A 27513-nucleotide genomic window follows, 5' to 3' on the forward strand; every position below is an offset into this window, starting at 1 on the left:
TGTCACAAGCAAAAAAAAAAAAAACCAAACCCCAAAGCATTTCACCTCTTGAGACCCAGCAATGTGTTTTTGTTCTCTGTAGGAGACAAGAGTGTCACAGTTTGTTTTGTTTTTTTTAATGTGTTTGACTAAACTTGCATTATGCTGTTTCCAATCAGAACTGTTATTTAATGTAAAAAACAAACAAACAAAAAAACAGCCAAAACTTTTACTTTCCTGGGTCTCAGGAGCGTAGTCAGTAAAGGCTTATGGGACCAACACCAGTAGATGACCCAGCACCCCAAATTATCACTAACTGTGGAGGCTTCACACTGGACTTGAATCACTGATGTCCATCCTGATGACTTGATGTCACTGTGTCTCTTTGTTCTTCATTCAGACTAATGGACCTTGATTTCCAAATGAAATGCAAAATTTACTTTCATTTGAAAACAGGACTTGAGACCAAAGAGCAGTGGTCCAGTTTTTTTCTCCTTGGTCCAGGTGAGACTCTGCTGATATTGTCTCTAGTTCATGAGTGTGTCAATACTCAGCTGCGACACTGGTCTATTTCCTGTTTGTGGTGATTCTTGATGCACTTACTCCATGTTCGGTAAACTGTTTGTGAAACTCCTCCAAGGTCTTGAATCAGCTTTTCTTGACCATCCCCTTAAGACAACAGTCACTCCTGTTACTTGCACACATTTGCCTTTCAAAGTTTTCCTTTTCAGTCCCCATGGTTACATGCTGATACAGTGTTCTGAATAACCAGCCCTTTCAGCAGTGATCTGGGGCCTTCCCTCCTTGTGAAGGACGTCTGGAAAACTGTCAGGTTAGTAGTCTTCCTCATGATTTAAACTAAGAGATTCATGGTATTTACACTACAAAAATAATGATTTACTCAAACTCAAAATGAAATATATGATGATATATGATATATAAAGAAATATTGTAATATTTTAAAATCAGCTTTTGGTTAAACATTTTAATGGGGTAATGGCCTCTGCCACAGAACTGTGGCACGAAATATCAGTTTGTCTATTGCCACAGAGCCAATCAAATGTTAGCATTTGTACTAGAGCCAATCATGGATACTGTTACATGAACTCATTTGCCTCTTGTTGCTACAGTACTGTGGTGATATACATTCTTTTGTGCATTTTGCTACCACAGGTCTGTGGTAATTAATGGAAGAAACGACAAATTAGTACTACTTCAACTGGGAATTGAACCTGTGTTGCAGTCTGATACATCACTGAGTGAGCTAAATCTCCACTGTAAATGTTTGACCTATTTACTATCTGATTGCCTAGGTACTTTTCATATGCATATACATGATATAAGGGCACTGATTAGCTCTGTGGTAATAGACAAAACTATATTTCGTCCCACAGTGTCAATAGCCACTTTGTTTTAGTTAACCTATGATAAGTCAAGAATGCATACTATTTTCTAAAATAACTGACAAAATTCTTGAACTTTTTCTATGATATTACAATTTTTTTTGAGAAAGTTGATAAAGTCGGTCGGTTGATTCTGCCTCAGTGGCCTGGAAACAGGTAGAATCGCTTTGTTAGAGTGCATCTGTCTTTGGTCGGCATCTGTCTTTTATTGTGAACAGAAAAGTCTTCAAACCGTTGCATGACCTGTTTGGTAAAAAATAAATAAAATTATTATTCTATAATCCTGACAGTATTTCCTTCCAATTTTTCATCAGTATATGCAATATTAATTAAACGTACTTTTCTGAACAGTTCCTCAATGTCATCATCGCGTGAGCTGGAGTTAAACACCTCCATTGTATATTGAATAAGAAAAGACCCTCTGTCAGTTTGTCTATAAGAGACAGTATCTGCAGGAAAAACAAACACAAGGCTTCATTAGTTACATGTGCTAACTCTCATTGCTACTGCTTCACAAAACATCATAAATCATCAGAGGACCTACCAGGAGTGCTGGAGAGAAGGGAGATGAAGTCTTTTTCTTTATGTTCCCAGTGTAAAGCATCATCCTCGATGCCCTCTTCAGCAGCAGACTGATCCTCCTCTGGTGGTGACACGTCATCAGAAACCACATCTGGTTGCACACAATCACTGACCAGCACCGCTCCTGCTTCAGCTGAAAAATATATGAATACAGGAGGAGAAACAGGACATTACAACTACCAGTTACAACCAAACTAATGCAATGCTTAGCTCTTCATTGCTTGAATTACTGACTCCAGTGGCTAAATATTTTCATTTCAGTCAATACTGATAATTGTATGAATGTCATTTCAGTATTTCTTTCTAAGTTAGATCTTAATTTTTGGGCCTGAATGAAAGTTGAACGAACCACACAGTTATTTTTGTAGCTTGAAATTATTCATAAATGATGCATGACACAAATAACACGAAAGATTCAATGTGGAAAAAAAAGCGCAAGACAAAAACAAGAGAAAAGTTGTAACATAAATGTACAAGATGCAATAAAAAAATAACAGAAGACAAAAACAGAAAAACAACATAAAAAATTTAAATGACAAAAATAACAAAAAAAAAATGTTTAAGATGCAAAAAGAAGAAAAGGGTATAATCTAGAGCATATCAGGTGGGGGAGAGCTCCCTGCTTCTATACAGGAATGGCTGATGTAGTGAATGTGAAGGGATTATTCTGAGTAGTGTGATTAATGAAGTGTAAAAGACGAAACACAGACTGTGAGTTTTAGATTTGACAGCCACGCCTTCCCTCGACTTTGTTCTCTATTCTCTTTCAGTTTCAGAATGATTTTCTTTGCATTCCCTACACTTTTAACACTTAGATATCTAGATCTATTTTTTTGGTGACGTCCGAATTCTTTTCTCTCCACATTTCACCTATCTTGAGTGAATTATCAATATTTAGTATCATACTATCCACTGCATTTTTCATTTAATTTAATGAAAATCAGGTATTTTCTTACAGTTAATTCACTGACCACATAGATGGTCATGAAAGCTCAGAGTAAATCCAAAAATTATTATGTTAAAACAGAGAAAATATAGGAAAAAGTGACTTTTTTTTTTTTTAGCAAAATTTATCATTAACTAAATATAAAACAGCATCTGCAACTACTGTAATTTATTAAACTAATGTTGCAGAAGATGTTAGTTTTTCCATGTTCATTACAGATCCTCTGAATGTCCAAATGGGTCATATCTGATGACGGTGAAAAGCTGAAAAACTCCATTTTACTTGAATTATGTAACTGTATTGACAGGATTAGTTGTTCAGATGTTTAACATTTTATATCAGTAGATGCTATTGGTCACTGGGCTCCTGTTTAGGTGTTTGAGGGTTTTTCTTTCTGTCTTTCTTTTTTTCTTTCTTTTTTTTAACTGATTTTTTATTTGACATACACACATAAACACGAATCCAACAAACACTGAGGAGATGGACACTTCCATTTGCTTCACATTATCTCAAACTGATTTTTTATGAAATATGTCTTTATGAATAACAGTCGGTAACTTACATTTATGTAACATAATTCTCATGGTCCATTCCTCACCTTCTCTTCAAGTACTGTACCCATGAGATGATTAAAAAAAAAAAAAATCAAATCAAATAAATAAATAAATAAATAAATAAATAAAAATTTAAAAAAAAAAGAAAAAACAGAAAAAAAAAAAAAAAAAGTTTGAGGGTTTTTCAACAGAGAACCAAAAAAGATCTTGGGAGTTTTAAGCCTTATTGACACTTTATAGAGAATTTCCTTAAAGTTTTGAATCTAATGTATTTTTACACTGCAAAAAATATTTTGTGAATCTGATAACTAATGTTTTGTCACCCAGTGTTAATTTCCTGTGTCACCGATTTTTGGTTTATGTGTGAATTAAATGGGAGTCACCTCCTCTGCAGGCTTGGATGACAATGATTTTCGGTTTGTTGAGCAGTGCCGGACAGTTTCCTGGTCCTAAGTATTTGTAAATGTTGTTGATGGGGAATTCATCTGGTTTTTCCTCAGCGTAGTCAACACCAAAAACAGCTCCCAGTTTCCCATGTGACATAATGACAACAAACACACTGTCTGTGTGGGCAAGTTTAGAGTGTTGACTAAACGACATCAGAGCACTATCGATCCCCTGCAGCAAGAACACAAACAATATCAGACAACCACCAGATGAGTCTGTTTTTTAATCAAATAGGCATGTTTTGCTGAATTTCACATTACCTTTCCAGTGAGGTTTGTGTGTTTCACCACCTCATATCCAAGAGTTGAGAGCAGGTGTTCCATGTTTACCACATCTTTCTCTGCTCCTTTTCTGTTTAGTTTCTTATTTGTAAAATCTTTGTTGCATATTAACAGGGCCACGCGGCTCAACATGGATTCTTTAGACACATGGTAAATCTAAAAGAAAAAAAAAAAATCAGTCATTACGAATCATTATAAATCATTAAATTCTGTACAGGAAGGTTAATATCAAAACAAACAAAAAAAGTTTTCATGCATTGATTATAGAGTTAACACCTATACTGGTGTTTAAAAATGACATTTTGGCTGATACTGATTTTACTCTGGGCTCCATTTTGTTTTTGTTGTTATTTATCTCCTGCTTAATGAGGAAATCCCTATAAATATAAGAAATAGTAATTAAGCCTTCCAGCTCTTCATCACATTATTCTCGAATGAACATGAATATTTTACAACATACAGATTAGTGATTAAAACCTTTAACGTAACACATTGTAGCCGGATGACGGTGGAGTGAGTGAACAGACTCAAAAACAGAATTATAAATTATATTATCTTCCTCTCCGTGTCAAACCAAATTCCTGAACAACCATGCTGATTGGTTGTTTAGCAGGTCAATGCCCGGACATCCTTTGCAAATGACATTTACGAAGACAGATGATCTTAAGGAATGAGCCTAATGGAACTTGCTTACACTTAGTGACTGTTGTCCTCTCAACATCTGTGTTTCATTATGTGCTCATCCAGAGGTGAAGATGAACCCAGAAACGAACAAAGGACTGAATGATAAAATCCCTATATGTGCCATGTTAATAATGTATTACATTATGTGTTAATGTTGATTAACTCAGCACGTTAACTCTTTTATGCATGTAATACTTAAGCCATTTGCCTGACCTGTGGTTTCACGTATGTGTGTCCTGATCATGTTCACGGTGAATTATGTGAAAGTAAGAGTATCACTGCTTATAGCATGTCTGAATAATCATGCTATTATTTTACTGATGCTTAAGTGAGGTTACAGGTGATGTATAAAGTTTAAGAGGATCTTATTTGAGGATGCAAAGTTTTCTTACAAGGCTAAGCCACAGTCCTCTCCCCCTCTGTCTTCCCAAGAGGGAAGAGAAACGTGATATTTTTGAATATTCACGAGGAGGCATTTTCCCGCCGAAAACAGACAAAGAAGGCAACGCCCCAAGGCATCGATGACTCATCTATATTCATGAGGAAGGCGTTCCAAGCTGGTTTTTGGACAGAACTATAAAAATGAATGAAACCAACTTTTCTCCAGAGCTTTTTCCACCCTTGCTGCTCTCACCTACGCAAAGAGAAGAGCTATCTCCACCTCTTCTGAGCTCTCACCTACGCAAAGAGCTTTCTCCAAGGAGTCTTGACCATCTCCTTGGCTCTCAGAGCTGTTCTATCCTCTAAGCTCTCAAAGAGCTTTATCATCTTCGCTGTTCTCCATCTTCTCCTGGTGAGCTTTCCAGAACCAGCCGCCAGAGCCAGCTGTGAACCTCCTCCAGCCAGCAGAACTTCAGAACTCCAGACCTTCAGGCCTCCAGCGCAAGCACGTCGCTTCACAGCCTGTTCCTGCTTCGAACTACGTCAGAAGACTTCATCCATCCGCCGTCAAGGCCGTGCCAGTTGCTGCATCCGCACCGCAACAACTTGTAAGAAAACTTGCTCCTGATTTATCTGAGTTGGTGTTATTCCAATTTAAGTAGGTTTACCTCAACGTAACCTCACTAACATTATAATATCTTGAATATAGTTGTCTGCCAGCTTAATCTACATATTCTCCTGTCCATAATCTCCTGCTCCTTTGGTTGTATTTGCCTCTTGTCTTTATGTTATTTGTGTGTCTTAGTTTAGTTAATAAAGTATTTATATGTATATAAATCCATTGCCTCAGTTGTGCTTTGTGTACTGTTATTCACACATGGGTTCATCTGTGCAGTCAACGAACTATCAACCTATGCAAGATTTCCAAATTATTGTTTTGAGTTGATTTAAGTTTAAGTTTGGTTATAAATCTATAATTAAATTAATCAATAAATCAACACTCAATTAATAAATAATTTGGTATCCTATTCTTGTTACAACATAAATATATTCCACTGCCACCAGTGAAAATATTATATGCCAATGCTGACATCCAGCCAAGATATCAGTGCATTACTGAAAACAATACTGGTAATATTGGTAATATCATTCATCAAAATGCAATGTAATTTTCCTAAGAGATCAACAGCTATGATTATTGTGGTAGAATTTTATGTAATAATAAGCTCTAATTATTATTTTGTCAAGGGTTAACTGTATTTTTCAGCATTTTGCATATGCTGACTCATATGAAGTCTTTCATAATACTAATCATCATAATCATAATCATAATAAATGCCCCAGCCCTATGTTATGACATTTTTAGATCATATCATTTGAAGCAGATTTAAAGACTCTATGATTATGAAGGACTGACTGAGTTTCCATGAAGTTTCTTGTGTTCGATGTTATCCTGAGAGGTGGTGGCAAGTGTGGATGGTTTCTGCAGAGGCTCTGCAGCTGAAAATAGTAAAACATAATTGTTATCAGACCCTTAATAGTTTTACAGCTCAATATAACAAAATAAAAGCTCATTTACAGAACAAAAGTCACAGCCCACTGCTAAGTTTTAACTTCTCTCTAACTAATTATTTCTCTGTATCAAGACACAGCTGTAATGTACAGGAAATATGTAAACAGCATTGAACACACAAAGTTCAGACAAAAGGGCCAACAGCCCAACATGTCAAGTATTTAGTGTGACCTCCTTTGCACGGCACATCTGGAACTCTTTTGTACAACATGCAATATGCACATTATCAGATTTATTGCACTAATCTGGTGTTTACAATTGCTTCATTCAACACCTATGAAATGTTTCCTATTATTGTTTTTTTTTTGTGGTGTGAACAGAGGTCACAGTAAATGTTCCCTTTTACCAGGGAGAAGCCATTTAGTTACTTACTGATGTACTGACTTAAAGTTATATTTAACTCTGGCATATATTCCATGTGTGTTTGTTATTGATGTATCTTACGACAAACCCTGAGAAAAAAATATATACAGTAGTGCTTTTAAGTTTGGTGGTTTAGTAAAGTTATAATAACCACACATACGCATTCCCGAGTCTGTGTATTAAGATACAGTCTGGATATATGGAAAGTACGTGCTGCAGCACAAACTAAATTTACAGGGAATAAACAGTTTCTACAAATCAATGTGGTGGCATTTCGTGTGACCCTCCCTCTTAGCATGTCTTTAATCCTTTCGTTTAGGCAATATGAGATTTATTGCATTAATTTGCTGATGTTTTACACCAGGTTTCATTCAACAGACGTCAGATGTTTCGAATTGTTTGTTCTGCTTCTTGTCAGGGGGGCAGGGGTTGAATTGTGACTTCAACCTTTAGACCCCATTTAGTTCAGGCTTTTATGTGTCTTTGTAAAGCTGTGTACATATTTCCTGTATTTTTTTGTTATATCTAAAGAAAAAATGAAATATATATATGCTTATTTAAATGCAGCAAAAACAACAAAACTATAGGTGACCTAAGTCTTGTGCACAGTACATTATATTCATTGTAGCTCTGCAATAAGATCAAAGAGTAGAATATCAGCTCACCTTGTTGAACAGGTTCCTCATGTGACAGACCCAGAGTGGTGTAAAGTGTAGGGTCTTTGCTCTTAAGATGAACTATCATCTTTGTACTTGCTACATCTCCTTTCTTCTTCACTTTGTCAATGAGGCAGCGTGCCTTGTCAGCTCTGCTGCTGTTCTCCTCTATGATTGACTCTGATTCTCCCTCATTTAAAACACCGTCTTCCAACAGCTCATCCAGGATCTGCTTAATAACCTCTTTGGACACCTTTTCTACAAACTTAGACCTCACCTTTGCAAGCTGAGAAGCTGAGAAAAGAAATATTTGTCATAGTAACAATGTGCAACATTGACATTTAAAAGACTACAGACAGGCGAAGACAGACGACGCATATTTTATATTCACACAAGTGAGGTGTCTGTGGTTTGTAGTAGTGTGTATTTTAGGTATAAATCTTGTCACCTCACCTGCCATCGCTCATAAGCCTCCTCTTTCTGAGTCATCCACAAGTGAAGTCTTGAGTTTCTGTAATTCACATCCAAATACCTTTCATTTTCCAACATGTAAGGACTAGCACACACATTTTGCATATCTCACTTCTCTGGAAGTCCTACTTCCGTGTGTGCTTGTTGGTCATAAAGTAGTAAAACAAGTATAACCAGCTTTCCTCCCTTTGTTTCTTTTTGAAGGTCCTATCATGTGTAGGTTTATATGCAAGGCCTTTAAAAATCATTGCTTGCACTGACAAAACAACCTTATTTAGGGAAGGGACAAAATATACTGTAAAACATATGGTCGCTGGTTTATGAAATAAAATACAGCAACAAAGCGACGCAGACGTGAGTAGATTTAAAGCTGCTAAACATTAATTGAAATGTTTGAGTGTTTTTCCATTCAATATTAAGTGTATCTTTGCTGCTACATTTTAAACATCATGCCAAAGAGGCCTCTAATACTTACCTAATGTCAGTTTATTACAAATAAGATTCAATTTTGTATTTGATGAAAGCAAAAGGAAATGGCAAGTGTTGCACTAAATGAGAGGAATTATATATATACATTGAAAAGACGTTCATCACAGAAATATTGAAATACTGTAACACAAATATAATTAGAAGAAATGACAGCAAAATCATTATGAATAAGCATATTTACACACATTCCTCAGTATTTCAGTAATAAAAGCACAACAAATAAATACAATCACTGCCATAAGAATATGCATACAACAACAGTAAATTTTGTCATATCACTCCAGTCTTAGTGTCTTTGCACTGGCTGCCTGTCAGTTTCAGGGTGCAGGTCATCTACAGAGCGCTTCATGGTCAGGCACCACTGCACCTAATTGAACTGTTGCATCAGCATGCTCCCATGAGGCCATCGAGGTCAGCTGATCAGGGTCTGCTGCTCGTCCCCAGTACCAGGCTCAAAACCAAAGGGGAGAGAGCCTTTTCAGCAGTGGCTCCCAGATGGTGGAATGCCCTTCCATCTGAGCTACGAGCAGCAGCCTCAGTGGACATTTATAAGAGGCCTCTCAAGACACATCTTTATTCTATTACTTTTATGGGTATTCCTTGACTTTATCAGGTATTTTAGAATTTCATATTTTATATTTTTGCTCTTTGTATTCTTTTTGTGTGTTGCTACCTTGTGTCTTTTAATCTGTAAAGTGCTTTGTGAGGTTTTCGCTGTGATAAGTGCTATATAAATAAATTTAACTTACTACCTACTTTTTAACAAGTAGTAGCTTATTAGTAAAATTTGACTTTTAATGGATTTATTGAATTAATATCATGCTTCTGTCTTTTTTTTTTTTTAATTTAAATTTAGTTTAGTTTATTTCAAATATGCATAAAAAACTAAGTAATCCTACTTCCTTCTTACAAATGAAACAGATTATAAGAAAACAAAACAAACAAAAAACAAAGCATGACTTCATTTGCACATTTGACAATTAAATGCACCAATTACGCTGATCAATCACAGTTGACTTTGGAGAAGTCAGTAGATTTCTTCAAGCAATGCGCAAACAGCATATGTAGGCTGATTTAATATTGTGATTCTCATTTTCCTGTCTGTTAGTATCAATTCCACCATCTGTCTAGTGTCACATGTAATGTTGTGATAAGCCTTAAGTGTGTATGTGTGTGTCTGTTTCCTGAGATTGAGCAATTTCTGGTAAAGCGGTGTGTGTGTCAGGTCAGCTTGACCTTAAAATAAGGATGAAAGGAAATTCTCACCAAACTATGGTCAAAACAAAGTCATTAATCTGGTAAAATATTTGGCAAAGGAGCGTATCACACATGTAGTGAATGGTCAGATTCCTTTTATGGTAGAAAGGATGTGCAGATGTTGTATAACTCTCCTGTATAAAACTCAGTGTCAAATTAAGGAGGGAGAGAGAGATCCCTGGATGAGCAAATTCTTGACTCTGTTTTCCTTCTTAACAATTTACAACACATAAATAATGTACAATGCAACAGTTTCAGACACATTATCTTATGCTATGGAAGGGACGCTATTTGCAAAAGTGTTGCTAGCATTACTCCATACAAAGTTGAACACCTATTCTTGCACAGTCTGTGTTTTGTTACAGTACATCGATCTTTGGTCAGCATCTGCCTGTTTTTCACAGAGGGACAGTGTTACGTCACAGAAATGTTGGACAGTAACTGGACAGCCAACAAAGAAGCAGTCAACACAGGTCACATACAGTTACTTCATTTATTACCTCCGCCAAGGAGGTTATGTTTTTGCCAGGGTTTGTTTGTCTGTCTGTTTGTCTGTCCGTTAGTGTGCAACATAACTCAAAAAGTCATGGACAGATTTTGATGAAATTTTCAGGGTTTGTTGGAAATGGGATAAGGAAGAAATGATTAAATTTTGGTGGTGATCGGGGGTGGGGGGCCCACGGGGGGGGCGCAGACCAGAAAATTTCATCAAAATCTGTCCATAACTTTTTGAGTTATGTTGCACACTAACGGACAGACAAACAGACAGACAGACAAACAAACCCTGGCAAAAACACAACCTCCTTGGCGTGGGGGGGCAGGCACTGATCAGCCTTGGCGGAGGTCTGCGCTCTCCGAGTGCTTCTAGTTTCATTAATAAATCAAAATGCAGGCCGCTACAAAACACAAAGACCTGAGAAACGTGGTGGAGGCCGGAACCTGAAGGTTTTGTGCCAACTAAATGAAATTAATAGAATAAAACAGGGCCTAACTGAGCATCTAAATATATTTTTTTTAAAAAAACAAGAAACGTAAAAGGAACACCTAACTTATCTACAAACTGCGGTTTTAAAATATACAATGGGTGGCACCAACCAATAACCCCAGTGAGCTAAAAAAAAAAAAAAAAAAAAAGAAGCTACGTGAAATGCAAAAATGTATTGGGTGCCCCAGACCCACCTAAGTCCCGAACCTCACACCAAACAGCCTTCAAACAAAAGAAAATGGCTCACACAAAAGAACATGGTGTCAGCAGCAGGAAGACGAAGAAAAGAGGGGGATGAAGTCCTCAGGGGGAAGCTTTTCAAAGGTGACAATTACTCGGATTGGCTGGCTGGAGTCTTGGTGGTCCAGTCCTAGGTGGATCAGCCTGCCCAGGTGGACACCAATTTGTAATCACCTGTAGGAAAAAAAAAAAAAAAAAAAAAAAAAAGGAAGGCAGGAAAACAGAAAAAACACCACCCTCTGCTGTCTGACATGTAACAGACAGTTTCAAAGCACTGCATGACTTTTGTGAATGTTGCAAAGACAAAAACGTTATTGGTTCACTCTGAGTAGTGGTTTCACAAATGTTGCAACACCCTTCAGTTTTTAGCAGACTATTTTCATGCAGGTTTCACACCAATAAATAACAGCTTTTTTTTTTTGGGGGGGGGGGGGGGGGGGACTTACTTTCCTGAAAAGTTCATCAATGTCATGTTATTGTGGGAGCAGGTGTTGGACACTTCAACACTGTACTGTGGAAAAAAATAGCCTATTCTGGTTGAATACAATAAAAGCAAAAATTACTTATTAATAAGATCTTAGCAGTAATAAGAAGCCTACTCTGGGGATTCAGGAACACTGAATATACTATTTGTCTGTATTATTTTTTTAGACAGTTCTTTCCCAGTTTTTATCTAAACTTTGTTCATGATTGTTTGGTTTATTGTTGAAGCTGTTGCACTTATTGGCACTGAGTATCTGACTGTCGAAACACTTTGTAAACTGCAGTTTATATAAGTGCCGTATAAATGATGATGATGACTTACTTATTATGCTTTGTGCTCAGTAGTGCACTGTAAATGCAACATAGATTATCAATCAATCAATCATGAATAAAGATATAATCCAAAAATAAATACCAAGAGTGAATATACAGGAGCTAACAATCCATAAATTCAACAAGAACACATGTAAACAATTAGTAAATAAGATTGCTGTGTTACTCTATTGCACAAAATTTAGTGTTGTATTGCATATAATAATGTTTATAAAGAAGGCTGATGGAAAATGGCACATAAGAGTTTTTAAAGGAATTGAATTGATGTATATCCACTGAAGAATGCATGCACTATCTTGGAAGCTAATGCAGTGAAGTCTAACAAAACGACAAATGTTTAGTTGAGTTCAGTTTATTTTGAATATGCAACAAAACATACAAAATAATCCTACCTTACTGCCTAGAAATTAAACAGATTTCAAGAAAGCATGAAAACTTATACACATAAATGAAAAAAAGACTTCATTAGCATATTTGAAAAAGGGTGGGAGGAAGTGTAATTTATTTAATCCCACTCCTTCTCCACACAACAGTCTATCATGTATCCTCCTATCAGCATAAGGCTGCACAAAAAATCTATTTCCTTTGCAAATTATTCCTAATGTAAATGTTAGATGAGATTATTATCCATTTTTAACATGACTGTAAAAAAATATGTATAAAATACAAAAAAAAAAAAAATTAAATTAAATTAAAATAGCATTTGGTTCCTTTATTTATAACTTGTTTGCATGCTTACAAATGCATATGCTGGTTGATCACTGTTTCACTCCTAGAACCTACTAGTACGAGGCTGGATAAACAATGAGCGTAACTTCTCATATTTAGTAAGAACACACACAGATAATTCAATTTTCCATCAGTCACAGTTAGATCAATGTTTCTCTGCTGGTTTTGTTGATGAGTTAAGCTCTCGGTATATCACTACTTACTGTCCATCACATGAATAGTGTGACATCAATGGCAGGATATGTTTTCTGTGTGGGCCTGTGCAGCCAAACAAGTCATTTCAGCTGCAATAATGGTCAAACTCTGTATGTTAGAGGTAATACAAACATTACATGCTGCTTTATACAGCTCTGAAATGGACCTTAATCTGATAGTCATTAGTCAATAATTTCAGTAATGATGAGCAAAAACCAATAATTCCACAAATTTACATCTTATTACATCTTCATCCACATAGATAGAGAGCCATGTAGGAATACATGTGTGTGTATAAATAAATGCTGAGATTTATCTATTAATTTTTGGCCTTCATAAAACATTGGATACACAGTTTGAAAGAGGGTAAAAAATTGTGTGTAAAAGCACCACTGAGTCAAGTTTCAGATGCCTGGATAAAGGTAGAAATTCTTCAACAGGGTATGTCTATCTTTTGTTGGTATTTGCATTGTGTTTCCATCAGAAAATTTTGCAACGTCACGTATAATCTGTAAGAAAAAATACACAATAAGATGTAAACAAATGAAACGAGAATTTTTTGTTAACATTACACTCCTGTTTTGTTTCCTCAAAATTAACATAAGATCATAATGATTGTCATTTGTTAAAGAAAAAACATTACACACGCATGACTTACCAACGTGAAAAGTTCCTCGATGTGTTTCTTGTATGCAAAAGTGTTGAAAACCTTAACAGTGGACTGGATCATTATAGAACCTTCAATTGGGCATCTGTATGATTGATTATCTGCAGGATAAAAACCAATAAACAAAACACACTTTATTTTTTGTGCAATTATTCTTCACTGGCATCTCTTTTCACTCAAAGTCAACATGATGCTTTTCTTTGCTATGCTCTGAACTTCAATTTATGTGATAATATTTGTCAGAAACTGACCTGGGGTGCATGAGAGAAGGGAAGTGAAGTCTCTTTCATTGTGTTTGATTTGCCAACCATCATCCTCTATGCTGCCTCCGTCAGCAGACAGTTGCTGACTCGACTGTGGAACACCATCACTGGTTACACCTGCATTTCCATCATTACACAAATACACGGATCCTGTTCCCACTGAAATACATGACATAATGTCAATACACAGAATGTTTTCAGCAAGTTTCAGGTTTTCGTAATGCGTCTATGACAGTAAACACTGATCACCTCCTCTGCAGGCTTGGATGATGATGACTTTAGGTTTGTTCACCAGTGATGGGCAGTTCTGGGTGCCCAAGTGTTGATAAATGTTGTTGATGAGGAATTCATCTGGTTTTTCCTCAGTGTAGTCAACACCAAGAACAGCTCCCAGTTTCCCATGTGACATGATGACAACGAACACACTGTCTGTGTGGGCAAGTTTAGAGTGTTGACTAAACGACATCAGAGCACTATCGATCTCCTGCAACAAGAACACAAACACAATCAGACAACCACCTGATGTGTCTGTTTTTTTAATCAAATAACAGGCATGTTTTGCTGAATTTCACATTACCTTTCCAGTGAGGTTTGTGTGTTTCACCACCTCATATCCCAGACTTGAGAGCAGGCGTTCCATGTTTTCCACATCTTTCTTTGCTCCTTCTCTATCCTCAATTCTCTGATCCTTAAAGTCTATATTGGTTATTAGCAGAGCTATGCGGTTCCCAATGGATTCTTTTGTCACAGGGTAATTCTGAAAAAAAAAAAAAAAAAGACAATTAGCAAAGAATGCTCTTATGTCTTAACATAAATACTTAAACAGCACAATAAAATGACACCTTCTATTAATGACAGGACTATGAAACACTATTAAATGATCTTTTAGCAGTAAACTACAGTTGTTTCTTCTATGTAAATGTAGTAAATAATTAAGACTATATCAGATATTTATCAGTGCTTTTATGATTAACTAACATCTGGATCATTCTGCTTCTCTATCCAAAATGTATGAGTGGTTGTTTGGAGAGTGTCTGACCAGCTCTGCTCCTTGGGCTCTAAAACAGAAAAAACAGAACATAAAAATGACATAACTGTTCAGGATTATGTTTGTGTAGTGTAACTGTAAATATGGCAGAATAAAAGTATGTCATGTTGAGAAGTTATTCTGAAATACATCAGCTCACCAGCAGGATCCTGAAGCGTCAAACCCAGAGTGACAAAAAAATGTGGGTCTCTGCTCTTAAGGTGTGTGATCATCCTCCTGCTGGCGCAGTCTCCTTTGTTTTTCACTGTGTCGATGAGGCTACGAGCCTGATCAGCCCGGATGGAGTTCCCCTCAACTATTGCCTCTCTCTCTCCATCGTTTAAGACAAAATCTTCCAAAAGGCCATCCAGGAGTTGACTAATAACTGTTTGGGACACTTTGTCCACAAACTTAGTCCTCACCTTTTGAAGCTGTTTGTCTGAAAGAAGAAACAGTCATCATGAAATGTCAAGCAAGAACAGGACTTCTTTGGACATCCAGCTACATTCCTGGGTCTCAGCTTAGCAAACGTATCCTAAAGAAGGACTGTCACTGAAAATCAGTTGCATCACTTGGGTTTTGGCTTTTTAAAATCAGCCAAAACAAAACTGCTAGAGAAAAATAAGATATTCAGATTATGCTCAAGATATCTGAAAGTCTGGAGTTGATGGTGAATGAAAAAGAAAACACTGACACTATAAGTTTTAAAGACCCAAAATCAAGATTGTTAGACATTAATGATACATTCACATTTAAAGTAATATCACTTAACTCCCTAACACCAAAATGCTTTAAAATCAGAGAAAAAGAACTAGGCAATATATCAAATTAGATTAATTAACTGTGGCTTTGATTTCTGAAAATCAAGATTTTTTTCTTTTTTTTTTTTTTCTTTTGTTTTTAATAATTATGAAATGGTGATTATTCCACTGACAACCTGCTTGACTCTTGTAATATAGTGAATATGTTTCTCCAATTATATGAACATATAATATTAGCAAAGCGTATTTCTGCATCATGTTTTATGTATAGTTCATGTAACCAGAATCCAATAGATAAAAATCATCCATGACACTGGAAAAATTAAATCAAAAAGATTTTTTTTTTTTTTTTGCCCATATCACCCAGCTCTGTAGAGCTATAATAATTAATCTATGACTTCATTTTTTTTATCAGCTACCACACTGATAATTGAATTGATTCATTAATAGATTAACCAATTATCAAAATAATCTTTCATTGCAGCTGTGATTAGAATACTAAAGAGGACTTTGTACTAATCTGGGATTCGCTCACTTATTACTGGCATATTGTAAAGTTCTCTATGTTTTAAATACCAGTTAAAAAAAAGAACTTAGCCCTAAACAAATGCTACTTACTATTAATGTTTCCTACAGTCATGTCAGTCCTTTGGGTCTTATTCACTTTATCTGTAAACAAAGGGCAGGCTACGCCCTCAGTCCACTGAGGGATTTCCCTTCCTACATGTGTAACGGTTTAATCTTTGCAAGAATGGAAATAAAAAGGTGAACAGTTGAACATTTTCATCCCAGATGTGTTTACTGACTTTGCCTGTAGAAGCTGTTTAGTTGTGGGTTTTGAGTGTGTATGTATTTCAATACTGTGCACATATTTCCTGTATGAGACACATGCCCATTACAACTCTGCAAAAACAATACAACTAAAGTCTGAGCTGTCTGAGACTTTTGGACAGGACTGTACATGTGACAGTTATTCTTAGTTACAGTAATACAGTCAGTTACTTTAATATTCATACAGTTACTTTAAGTTTGTATTTTATTTACATTTTTATATGACTTCACTCCTTATGTGTAAGTTTTTTTGCTGGTTTGTCTAATTTCTATTGCTCTGCCTTGTAGCCAGTTCTTACATTTCACTGATGAACATATTCCAAATAAACATCTTCATTCCTGACTAAACGTAAAATGAGGACGTAGCTGACGGGAAGAAAACGAAAGTAAAATGTCTGTGGCAGAATTCACATAAACACACAGAAAACTTGAGGAAAATTCTAATCTCTATCCTTCTGTAAGAACAGACTGAGTTATTTGTGTTTGTATGTTGCACTGACACATCTTACCTGCCATGGTTCAGCTTTAACTTCAGCTTTAAAGAGTCCACGTATTGTCTTTTCTGCCTTGTGCTTTCTCCTCCCTGTCCTCTCTCCTCCTTCTCCTTTTTTGCAGGTTCTTCTGGTTCCAGACCTGCCCACTGTTTGTCCACTGTGTGTGATGTTAGTTGTTATTTTCTTAATCCTCTTTTCTACTTGATCTGAAAACTGGATTTAACGTCAACTCTGTAGAAAATCTGTGACATTAGATCAACTCTGGGTTTTAGGTTCCTCAGTGCGAAAACAGTTCAACTCTGGGTCAGTGAAATGTTCTGTGGACTTCCCTTTATCACTGACATACTTATTTCAACAAACCCAAGTTTCAGTGGACCTCCTCCTCCTCCTCATAGCCTTATCTCCTCCTCCTCCTCCTCCTCCTCCTCCTCCTCCTCCTCCTCCTCATAGCCTTATCTCCTCCTCCTCATACCCTTATAAAGACAGTTACGACACACTTTGATGTCGCGGCTCCGCTGATCACGTGGTTCATGTAAATCTGAACAATTTCAAACCGAGCCAAGCTGTCCTGTTCTCCTATGGGACAGACAGCAGTGAGTGTGTTATCGCACGGTCAGTCTCAAAATAAACCACACACACCCGCTGTTGCACTACTGTATATTTTTGTGTCAGTTGTGCTTTTGAATAGTGGGGTTGACCCAGTGGTGTAGTCTAGTTTATTCTAGTGCACAGGTGTCAAACATGCGGCCCGGGGGCCAAATCCAGCCCGTGGGATGAATTTGTGAAATGTAAAACTTACACTGAAGAAATTAACAATCAATGGTGTCAAAATCATTTTAATTCAGGTTCCACATGCAGATGCATACGGACCAATTAGTTCTCAAGTGGATCAGAGCAGTAAAATATTATCAAAATATCCTATTAATAATGACAACTGCAAATTTTCTCTTTGTTTTGGTGTAAAAAAGTTGAATTACATGAAAATGTTTACATTAACAAACTATACTTTGCAAAAAAAAACTTGAATAGCCTGAAAAAGTATGAACTTCTGCAATTTTACCAACATTCTGTTATTGAATGTTATGTGTATTTGTAGATCCACCATGATCTGTAAGTTATAATGTACATGTGTAAATGATAAACAGAGGCAGAATATTTTTTAAATTGCACTTACTTTTCTTAAGACATTTCAAGTTGTTCCTATTATTCAGATTTTTAAGGAAACTTTGTAGATGTAAACATTATCATCATTTAATTTGACTTTTTCACTGTTATTATTTTACTGGTCCGGCCCACTTGAGATCATATTGGATCGAATGCGGCCCCTGAACTAAAATGAGTTTGACACCCCTGTTCTAGTGGGTATACTCAGATTTTTCCCCTCTCAGCTTCGTACACCCCCGTCCTAGAGCAACAGCTACCCCACAGCACCCCTCCCAGAGCAGCAGCCGCTCCAAAACAGCCCCACAAAAGAACCACCACGCTCATTAACTTATAAAGTATGCATCCACACATAATTGAGATCATGAAAGACTGGTTATGTAATATATAAAAGTAAATGTATTGTAAGCAACACAAGATATATGACAGTCATTAACGACTGGACAAGACAAATAAGTTTCAAATAAAGAAGTATGTTCCTCAGATGTAGACATCCTTTTCTCTGTAAGGTTGCCAGTTTATTTTGTTGCACTGCAGATAGCACAACCTGGAAGTAAACAAAAACATCAGTAATTAACATTATAACACAAGTGGTCCTTTTTGTATCTACTGTATATTAGCATTAAATCCTGCTGAACAGAGCCAAAACCTATTAACCCATAAAAATGATGATTTAGGCTGTAGTGGTGTCGGCCATTTTCAAATGGCTGATTTAGCCTTGTTACCATGAGCAGATTTTTTGGCAACACCTCTTATTTGAATGACAATATATTAAAGCATATATCCTGAAATTTGCATGCTTGTATCCAGATGTGCATGATTTTTCCATTAGCTGCTGTACTATACATCCATGATCCACACATTCATCAGCGTTTAATAGAGGAATATCCCCTTCATTAGCATTATTATTAGTTACATATTTTTGTATACTTAAATTACTTACCACTTACTTATTTATTTACTAATATATCATTGTTATGACCACTATTACTACTATCCTTTACTATTATTGTTGTTATTATTTGTTAGAATAAAACACCCTGCGATGAATTGCCGACTTGTCCAGGGTGTACCCCGCCTTCGCCCCTATGTAGCTGGGATAGGCTCCAAGTGACTCCTGTGACCCTAGTGAGGATGAAGTGGGTTCAGAAAATGAATGAATGAATGAATAATAAAACGATACATACACATATTACATACACATATTACATTATCATTACTTGCAAGTGGTTTTTAATTGAGTTACACCTTAGAGTACTGCGGAAAAATACATCCAATGAATTCACTAAATCAAGGTTTTGCACTGAAAATTGTAAAAGAAAAACAATAAATAGAAAACTCTTTCGGATGTGGAGGTATCATGACGTAAAAATATTATAGTTGTCATAGCATGCAAAAATCCTATTCAAGATAATATTGCATTTGAAGAATCTGTTTGCAAAATATAAATAAAAAGACATTTGTCATTCTTCAACCTAAAACTATTTTTGCTGGCAACTTAAAATGATTTTTTTTCTGCACTCAACCATTCCTAAGTCATTTGTCACCATTTATTATATTATCTTCTGAATTTGGCATCTTTCAGTGGAAATTGGGTGTTTTCCTGTATTTATTCAATAATTATTTACATGTTTCTAAAAGTAAATTTTAAAGTTACAATGTCAAAATAAAGAAAATTGGAAAAAAAAAAATTGAGTCCTGCAAAACATTAACATAAAAATAAGTGTCTACAACCACTGCCATTTGTCAGACTACATGGGTTTTGCTGGTGAATCAATGTTGTAGAACACATCAGTGTTCACTATGGAACCTCTGAATGTCCAAATGAGTTATACCTGATGCTGCAAGAAAAACTGAATTTTACTTTGATTGTTCAGTTCCGTCCCTGCTCCCCTGGTGTCCCCGAGTTCCACTCCTGTCCCCCAGCGTCTTTACCCTCATGAGCTTATGGCTGCAAGAGCTGAAAGGACTTAGTGTATCCACTGAAAAAGAATAAATGCACTATCTTGGAAGCTAATGCAGTGAAGTTTAATAAAACAACAAATGTTTAGTTCAGGTCAGTTTATTTTGAATATGCAACAAAACATTCACACCTTACTGCCTAGAAATAAAACAGATTTCAAGAAAGCATGAAAACTTATACACATAAATGGAAAAAAAATAAAATAATAAATGTTTATATATATATATATATATATATATATATATATATATATATATATATATATATATATATATATATATATACACACACACACACACACAGAGGGTGGGGAAGCAAAATTTACAATATTTTGAGGCAGGGATTGAAAGACAGTGTATGACCAATTAGTTTATTGAAAGTCATGAGAATTTATTTGCCACAAGAAAACTGACATAATAGAAAATGTTTTTATTCTATGTGTCCTCCTTCTTTCTCAATAACTGCCTTCACACACTTCCTGAAACTTGCGCAAGTGTTCCTCAAATATTCGGGTGACAACTTCTCCCATTCTTTTTAATAGTATCTTCCAGACTTTCTCGTAATAGTTTTGCTCATAGTCATTCTCTTCTTTCCATTATAAACAGTCTTTATGGACACTCCAACTATTTTTGAAATCTCCTTTGGTGTGACAAGTGCATTCAGCAAATCACACACTCTTTGACGTTTGCTTTCCTGATTACTCATATGAGCAAAAGTTTCTGAAAAGGTATGGATAATAGTGTTAGGTATGATTATGACATCAATATATGTTTGGTTTCAAAACAACTGACGTAGTGCCTGCTGAGAAAAAACAACTAAATGTTCATTGTAAATTTTGCTTCCCCACCCTGTGTGTGTGTGTGTGTGTATATATATATATATATATATATATATATATATATATATATATATATATATATATATATATATATATATAATGACTTTATTAGCATATTTGAAAAGGAGTGGGGGGGAGTGTAATTTATTTAATCCCACTCCTTCTCCACACAACAGTCTATCATGTATCCTCCTATTAGCAAAAGACTGCAGAAAAAATACATTTTCTTTGCAAATTATTCCTAAAGTCAATGTTACATGAGATTATTATCCATTTTTAACACGACTGTATAAAATATGCATAAAATACAATTAAATATTAAAAAAGCATTTGGCTCCTTTATTTATAACTTGTTTGCAACGCAGATTATTGAGAAATGCTTACCAATACGTATGTTGGTTGATCACTGTTTCACTCCTAGAACCTACTAGTACGAGGCTGGATAAGCAATGAGTGCAACTTCTCATACTAAGTAACAACACACAGATAATTTCATTTTCCATCAGTCACAGTTAGATCAATGTTTCTCTGCTGGTTTTGTTGATGAGTTAAGCTCTCAGTATATCACTACTTAGTGTCCATCACATGAATAGTGTGACATCAATGGCAGGATATGTTTTATGTGTGGGTCTGTGCAGCCAAACAAGTCATTTCAGCTGCAATAATGGTCAAACTCTGTATGTTAGAGGTAATACAAACATTACATGCTGCTTTATACAACTCTGAAATGGACCTTCTTAATTGTGATGATGTAGGAAATTAATCCACTATACAATGAATAGCTGATGTAAATGTCAGGCAGTCATTAGTCACAAAAATTTCAGTAACGAGGAGCCAAAACCAGTAATTCCAAAAATTCACAGCTTAATACATCTTCAACCATATAGACAGAGAGTGATAAAGGAATATATACACTGAACAAAAATATAAACGCACCAGTTTTGTTTTTGCTCCCATTTTTCATGAGCTGAACTCAAAGATCTAAAACTTTTTCTGTGTACACACAAGGTTTATTTCTCTCAAATATTGTTCACAAATCTGTCTAAATTTGTGTTAGTGAACACTTCTTTGCTGAGATAATCCATCCACCTCACAGGTGTGGCATATCAAGATGCTGATTAGACAGCATGATTTTTGTACAGGTGTGCCTTAGGCTGGCCACAATAAAAGGCCACTCCAAAATGTGCAGTTTTATCACACAGCACAATACCACAGATGTCACAAGTTTTGAGGGAATATGCAATTGGCATGCTGACTTCAGGAATCTCCACCAGAGCTTTTGCCTGTGAATTGAATGTTCATTTCTCTACCATAAGCCATCTCCAAAGCTGTTTCAGAGAATTCATGAAGACTGTGCGAGGAAAATGGTGGTCACACCAAATACTGACTGGTTTTCTGACCCCCCTGGACCACCCAATACAGTAAAAGTGCAAATTTTAGAGTGGCCTTTTATTGTGGCCAGCCTAAGTCACACCTGTGCAAAAATCATGCTGTCTAATCAGCATCTTGATATGCCACACCTGTGAGGTGGATGGATTATCTCAGCAAAGGACAAAGGAGAAGTGCCCACTAACACAGATTTAGACAAATTTATGAACAATATTTGAGAGAAATAGGCCTTTTGTGTACATAGAAAAAGTTTTAGATCTTTGAGTTCAGCTCATGAAAAATGGGAGCAAAAACAAAAGTGGTGCGTTTATATTTTTGTTCAGTGCATATGATATATATTGGAATATATGCAAAATTTTATCTGAGTTTTTGGCCTTCATGAAACATTAGAACACAGGTTGAAAGTGGGTAATACATTGTGTGTAAAAGCACCACTGAGTCAAGTTTCAGATGCCTGGATAAAGGTAGAAATTCTTCAACAGGGTATGTCTATCTTTTGTTGGTATTTGCATTTTGATTCCGCAAGAAAATTTTGCAACTTCACGTATAATCTGTAAGAAAAAATACACAGCAAAATGTAAACAAATGAAACGAGAATTTTTCATTAACATTGCACTCCTGTTTTGTTTCCTCAAAACTAACATAAGATCACAATAATTGTCATTTGTTGAAGAAAAAACATTACACACGCATGACTTACCAACGTGAAAAGTTCCTCGATGTGTTTCTTGTATGCGAAAGTGTTGAACACCTTAACAGTGGACTGGATCATTATAGAACCTTTGACTGAGTGTCTGTATGACACGGTACCTGCAGAATAAAAACCAATAAACAAAACACACTTTATTTTTCTGAACTTCAATTTATGTGATAATATTCATCAGAAACTGACCTGGGGTGCATGAGAGAAGGGAAGTGAAGTCTCTTTCATTGTGTTTGATTTGCCAACCATCATCCTCTATGCTGCCTCCGTCAGCAGACAGTTGCTGACTCGACTGTGGAACACCATCACTGGTTACACCTGCCTTTCCATCATCACACACATACACGGATCCTGTTTCCCCTGAAATGCATGACATACTGTCAATTCACAGAATATTTTCAGCAAGTTTCAGGTTTTCGTAATGCATCTATGACAGTAAACACTGATCACCTCCTCTGCAGGCTTGGATGATGATGACTTTAGGTTTGTTCACAAGTGATGGGCAGTTCTGGGTGCCCAAGTGTTGATAAATGTTGTTGATGAGGAATTCATCCGGTTTTTCCTCAGTGTAGTCAACACCAAGAACAGCTCCCAGTTTCCCATGTGACATGATGACAATGAACACACTGTCTGTGTGGGCAAGTTTAGAGTGTTGACTAAACGACATCAGAGCACTATCGATCTCCTGCAACAAGAACACAAACAATATCAGACAACCACCTGATGAGTCTGTTTTTTTAATCAAATAACAGGCATGTTTTGCTGAATTTCACATTACCTTTCCAGTGAGGTTTGTGTGTTTCACCACCTCATATCCCAGACTTGAGAGTAGGCGTTCCATGTTTTCCTCATCTTTCTTTGCTCCTTTTCTATTGAGTTTCTGATCCTTAAAGTCTATATTGGTTATTAGCAGAGCTATGCGGTTCCCAATGGATTCTTTTGTCACAGGGTAATTCTGAAAAAAAAAAAAAAAAGACAATTAGCAAAGAATGCTCTTATGTCTTAACATAAATACTTAAACAGCACAATAAAATGACACCTTCTATTAATGACAGGACTATGAAACACTATTAAATGATCTTTTAGCAGTAAACTACAGTTGTTTCTTCTATGTAAATGTAGTAAATAATTAAGACTATATCAGATATTTATCAGTGCTTTTATGATTGACTAACATCTGGATCATTCTGCTTCTCTATCCAAAATGTATGAGTGGTTGTTTGGAGAGTGTCTGACCAGCTCTGCTCCTTGGGCTCTAAAACAGAAAAACAGAACATAAAAATGACATAACTGTTCAGGATTATGTTTGTGTAGTGTAACTGCAAATATGGCAGAATAAAAGTATGTCATGTTGAGAAGTTATTCTGAAATACATCAGCTCACCAGCAGGATCCTGAAGCGTCAAACCCAGAGTGACAAAAAAATGTGGGTCTCTGCTCTTAAGGTGTGTGATCATCCTCCTGCTGGCGCAGTCTCCTTTGTTTTTCACTGTGTCGATGAGGCTACGAGCCTGATCAGCCCGGATGGAGTTCTCCTCAACTATTGCCTCTCTCTCTCCATCGTTTAAGACAAAATCTTCCAAAAGGCCATCCAGGAGTTGACTAATAACTGTTTGGGACACTTTGTCCACAAACTTAGTCCTCACCTTTTGAAGCTGTTTGTCTGAAAGAAGAAACAGTCATCATGAAATGTCAAGCAAGAACAGGACTTCTTTGGACATCCAGCTACATTCCTGGGTCTCAGCTTAGCAAACGTATCCTAAAGAAGGACTGTCACTGAAAATCAGTTGCATCACTTGGGTTTTGGCTTTTTAAAATCAGCCAAAACAAAACTGCTAGAGAAAAATAAGATATTCAGATTATGCTCAAGATATCTGAAAGTCTGGAGTCGGTGGTGAACAAAAACAGAAAAAACTGACACAATGAGTTTTAAAGACCCAAAATCAAGATTGTTAGACATTAATGATACATTCACATTTAAAATGATATCACTTAACTCCCTAACACCAAAATGCTTTAAAATCAGAGAAAAAGAACTAGGCAATATATCAAATTAGATTAATTAATTGTGGCTTTGGTGTTTGAAAATCAAGATTTCTTTCTTTTTTTTAACTCTTACATGCACAAATTATGAGAACCTTAATCAAGATCTTTTTCCTGAGTGTTTTCATTTCTCTTTAAACATGAAAAAACAATGTGATTGAAAAATGTCTTATGAAAAATAAATAAATAAATAAATAATGGGTTTTTTTTTAATACAGAAAAAAATAGTAATAATAATAATAAAAAGTTATTAACCTATTTTTCATGAAGTTGCAAAAATGTCCAAACAGCTGGACACCATGCGTTTAATTTTTGAAGCGAAGAAACATGTATTTACTGATAAATTGCGTGAAACTATAACTATTATGCTCAGGGGAGATCAACACAATGTTACCAATTCATGTCAGAAAAGATATGTAGTGTCTTAAAATTTTAATAAAGATATGTGCAAAAAAACAAAACAACAAAATCCATGAATATACAAGAGAACAGCTGTAGAATAGCTATCCACTGTAGTGACCAGTATGCATGAAAGGGTTAATAATTATGAAATGGTGATTATTTCACTGACAACCTGCTTGACTCTTGTAATATACTGAATATGTTTCTCCAATTACATGAACATGTCATTTTAGTAAAGTGTATTTCTGAGTCATGTTTTATGTATAGTTCATGTACCTAGAATCCAATAGATAAAAATCATCCATGACACTGAAAAAATAAAATCAAAATGATATTTTTGCCCATATCACCCAGCTCTGTAGAGCTATAATAATTAATCTATGACTTCATTTTTTATCAGCTACCACACTGATAATTGAATTGATTCATTAATAGATTAACCAATTATCAAAATAATCTTTCATTGCAGCTGTGATTAGAATACTAAAGAGGATTTTGTACTAATCTGGGATTCGCTCACTTATTACTGGCATATTGTAAAGTTCTCTATGTTTTAAATACCAGTTAAAAAAAGAACTTAGCCCTAAACGAATGCTACTTACTATTAATGTTTCCTACAGTCATGTCAGTCCTTTGGGTCTTATTCACTTTATCTGTAAACAAAGGGCAGGCTACGCCCTCAGTCCACTGAGGGATTTCCCTTCCTACATGTGTAACGGTTTAATCTTTGCAAGAATGGAAATAAAAAGGTGAACAGTTGAACATTTTCATCCCAGATGTGTTTACTGACTTTGCCTGTAGAAGCTGTTTAGTTGTGGGTTTTGAGTGTGTATGTATTTCAATACTGTGCACATATTTCCTGTATGAGACACATGCCCATTACAACTCTGCAAAAACAATACAACTAAAGTCTGAGCTGTCTGAGACTTTTGGACAGGACTGTACATGTGACAGTTATTCTTAGTTACAGTAATACAGTCAGTTACTTTAATATTCATACAGTTACTTTAAGTTTGTATTTTATTTACATTTTTATATGACTTCACTCCTTATGTGTAAGTTTTTTTGCTGGTTTGTCTAATTTCTATTGCTCTGCCTTGTAGCCAGTTCTTACATTTCACTGATGAACATATTCCAAATAAACATCTTCATTCCTGACTAAACGTAAAATGAGGACGTAGCTGGCGGGAAGAAAACGAAAGTAAAATGTCTGTGGCAGAATTCACATAAACACACAGAAAACTTGAAAAAAAAAAAAAAAAAATCCTAATCTCTATCCTTCTGTAAGAACAGACTGAGTAATTCGTCTGCATGGATGTTGTCTCCAATGCATAGGCTGTCTGTATGTTGCACTGACACATCTTACCTGCCATGGTTCAGCTTTAACTTCAGCTTTAAAGACTCCACGTATTGTCTTTTCTGCCTTGTGCTTTCTCCTCCCTGTCCTCTCTCCTCCTTCTCCTTTTTTGCAGGTTCTTCTGGTTCCAAACCTGCCCACTGTTTGTCCACTGTGTGTGATGTTAGTTATTTTCTTAATCCTCTTTTCTACTTGATCTGAAAACTGGATTTAATGTCAACTCTGTAGAAAATCTGTGAAATTAGATCAACTCTAGGTTTTGGGTTCCTCAGTGCGAAAACAGTTCAACTCTGGGTCAGTGAAATGTTCTGTGGACTTCCCTTTATCACTGACATACTTATTTCAACAAACCCTAGTTTCAGTGGACCTCCTCCTCTTCATAGCCTTATCTCCTCCTCCTCCTCCTGTCTGAATGGAGCTCTCTGATTGGCTGCGTCATTTCCTCATTCATACACGATCGACATATTCATCAGTTTAACAGAGGGAGTATCATTAGTATTATTACTTACATACTTATATTGTGTATGCTTAAATTATTTACCACTGACTTATTTACTTACTAATATAACATTGTTATAACTACT

The 27513-nt window shown here is 35.9% G+C and overlaps 3 protein-coding genes and 1 long non-coding RNA gene across 5 annotated transcripts; 1 reads left to right on the plus strand and 3 right to left on the minus strand.

Moving 5' to 3' along the window:
• Window positions 1-109: 109 nt before the first annotated feature.
• LOC115431317 (caspase-1-A-like) lies at window positions 110-8448 on the minus strand. 2 transcript variants are annotated; one of them, XM_030151582.1, is made up of 8 exons: window positions 8303-8448; window positions 7859-8143; window positions 6675-6757; window positions 4172-4348; window positions 3848-4082; window positions 1927-2097; window positions 1722-1831; window positions 110-1625 (listed from the first exon to the last, which is right to left on the minus strand). In XM_030151582.1, the coding sequence occupies exons 1-8, from the start codon at window positions 8307-8309 to the stop codon at window positions 1521-1523; spliced, it is 1173 nt and encodes a 390-aa protein (XP_030007442.1). In that variant the 5' UTR covers window positions 8310-8448; the 3' UTR covers window positions 110-1520. The 2 variants fall into 2 exon arrangements, with proteins under 2 accessions (XP_030007442.1, XP_030007441.1); XM_030151581.1 differs by having other exon boundaries at window positions 7859-8137; window positions 8297-8448.
• Window positions 5921-20315, plus strand: LOC115431321 (uncharacterized). The gene is made up of 3 exons (XR_003937079.1): window positions 5921-5931; window positions 9506-9511; window positions 20194-20315. It is a non-coding gene; the product is annotated as an uncharacterized LOC115431321 (long non-coding RNA).
• On the minus strand, window positions 12440-17411 carry LOC115431318 (caspase-1-like). The gene is made up of 8 exons (XM_030151583.1): window positions 17090-17411; window positions 15149-15427; window positions 14940-15019; window positions 14539-14718; window positions 14211-14445; window positions 13950-14120; window positions 13690-13799; window positions 12440-13540 (listed from the first exon to the last, which is right to left on the minus strand). The coding sequence occupies exons 1-8, from the start codon at window positions 17094-17096 to the stop codon at window positions 13436-13438; spliced, it is 1167 nt and encodes a 388-aa protein (XP_030007443.1). The 5' UTR covers window positions 17097-17411; the 3' UTR covers window positions 12440-13435.
• Window positions 20316-22830: 2515 nt separating the features above from the next.
• On the minus strand, window positions 22831-27268 carry LOC115431319 (caspase-1-like). Its single transcript, XM_030151585.1, has 8 exons — window positions 26939-27268; window positions 24512-24790; window positions 24304-24383; window positions 23907-24083; window positions 23579-23813; window positions 23318-23488; window positions 23126-23235; window positions 22831-22976 (listed from the first exon to the last, which is right to left on the minus strand). The coding sequence occupies exons 1-8, from the start codon at window positions 26943-26945 to the stop codon at window positions 22872-22874; spliced, it is 1164 nt and encodes a 387-aa protein (XP_030007445.1). The 5' UTR covers window positions 26946-27268; the 3' UTR covers window positions 22831-22871.
• Window positions 27269-27513: the final 245 nt, after the last annotated feature.

This window comes from Sphaeramia orbicularis, chromosome 13, assembly GCF_902148855.1.
Source record: "Sphaeramia orbicularis chromosome 13, fSphaOr1.1, whole genome shotgun sequence".
Taxonomy (NCBI): Eukaryota; Metazoa; Chordata; class Actinopteri; order Kurtiformes; family Apogonidae; genus Sphaeramia; species Sphaeramia orbicularis.

Coding starts and splice junctions, on each gene's coding strand:
- LOC115431317 (XM_030151582.1), bottom strand. Junction 4,083..4,171: donor ACACAAACCTCACTGGAAAG/GTAATGTGAAAT, acceptor TTCTTGCTGCAG/GGGATCGATAGTGCTCTGAT. Junction 2,098..3,847: donor CATCCAAGCCTGCAGAGGAG/GTGACTCCCATT, acceptor TATATTTTTCAG/CTGAAGCAGGAGCGGTGCTG.
- LOC115431318 (XM_030151583.1), bottom strand. Junction 14,719..14,939: donor AGAAGCAGAATGATCCAGAT/GTTAGTTAATCA, acceptor TTTTTTTTTCAG/AATTACCCTGTGACAAAAGA. Junction 14,121..14,210: donor CATCCAAGCCTGCAGAGGAG/GTGATCAGTGTT, acceptor CATGTATTTCAG/TGGGAACAGGATCCGTGTAT.
- LOC115431319 (XM_030151585.1), bottom strand. Junction 23,814..23,906: donor ACACAAACCTCACTGGAAAG/GTAATGTGAAAT, acceptor TTCTTGTTGCAG/GAGATCGATAGTGCTCTGAT. Junction 23,236..23,317: donor CCTTCTCTCATGCACCCCAG/GTCAGTTTCTGA, acceptor TTTATTCTGCAG/GTACCGTGTCATACAGACAC.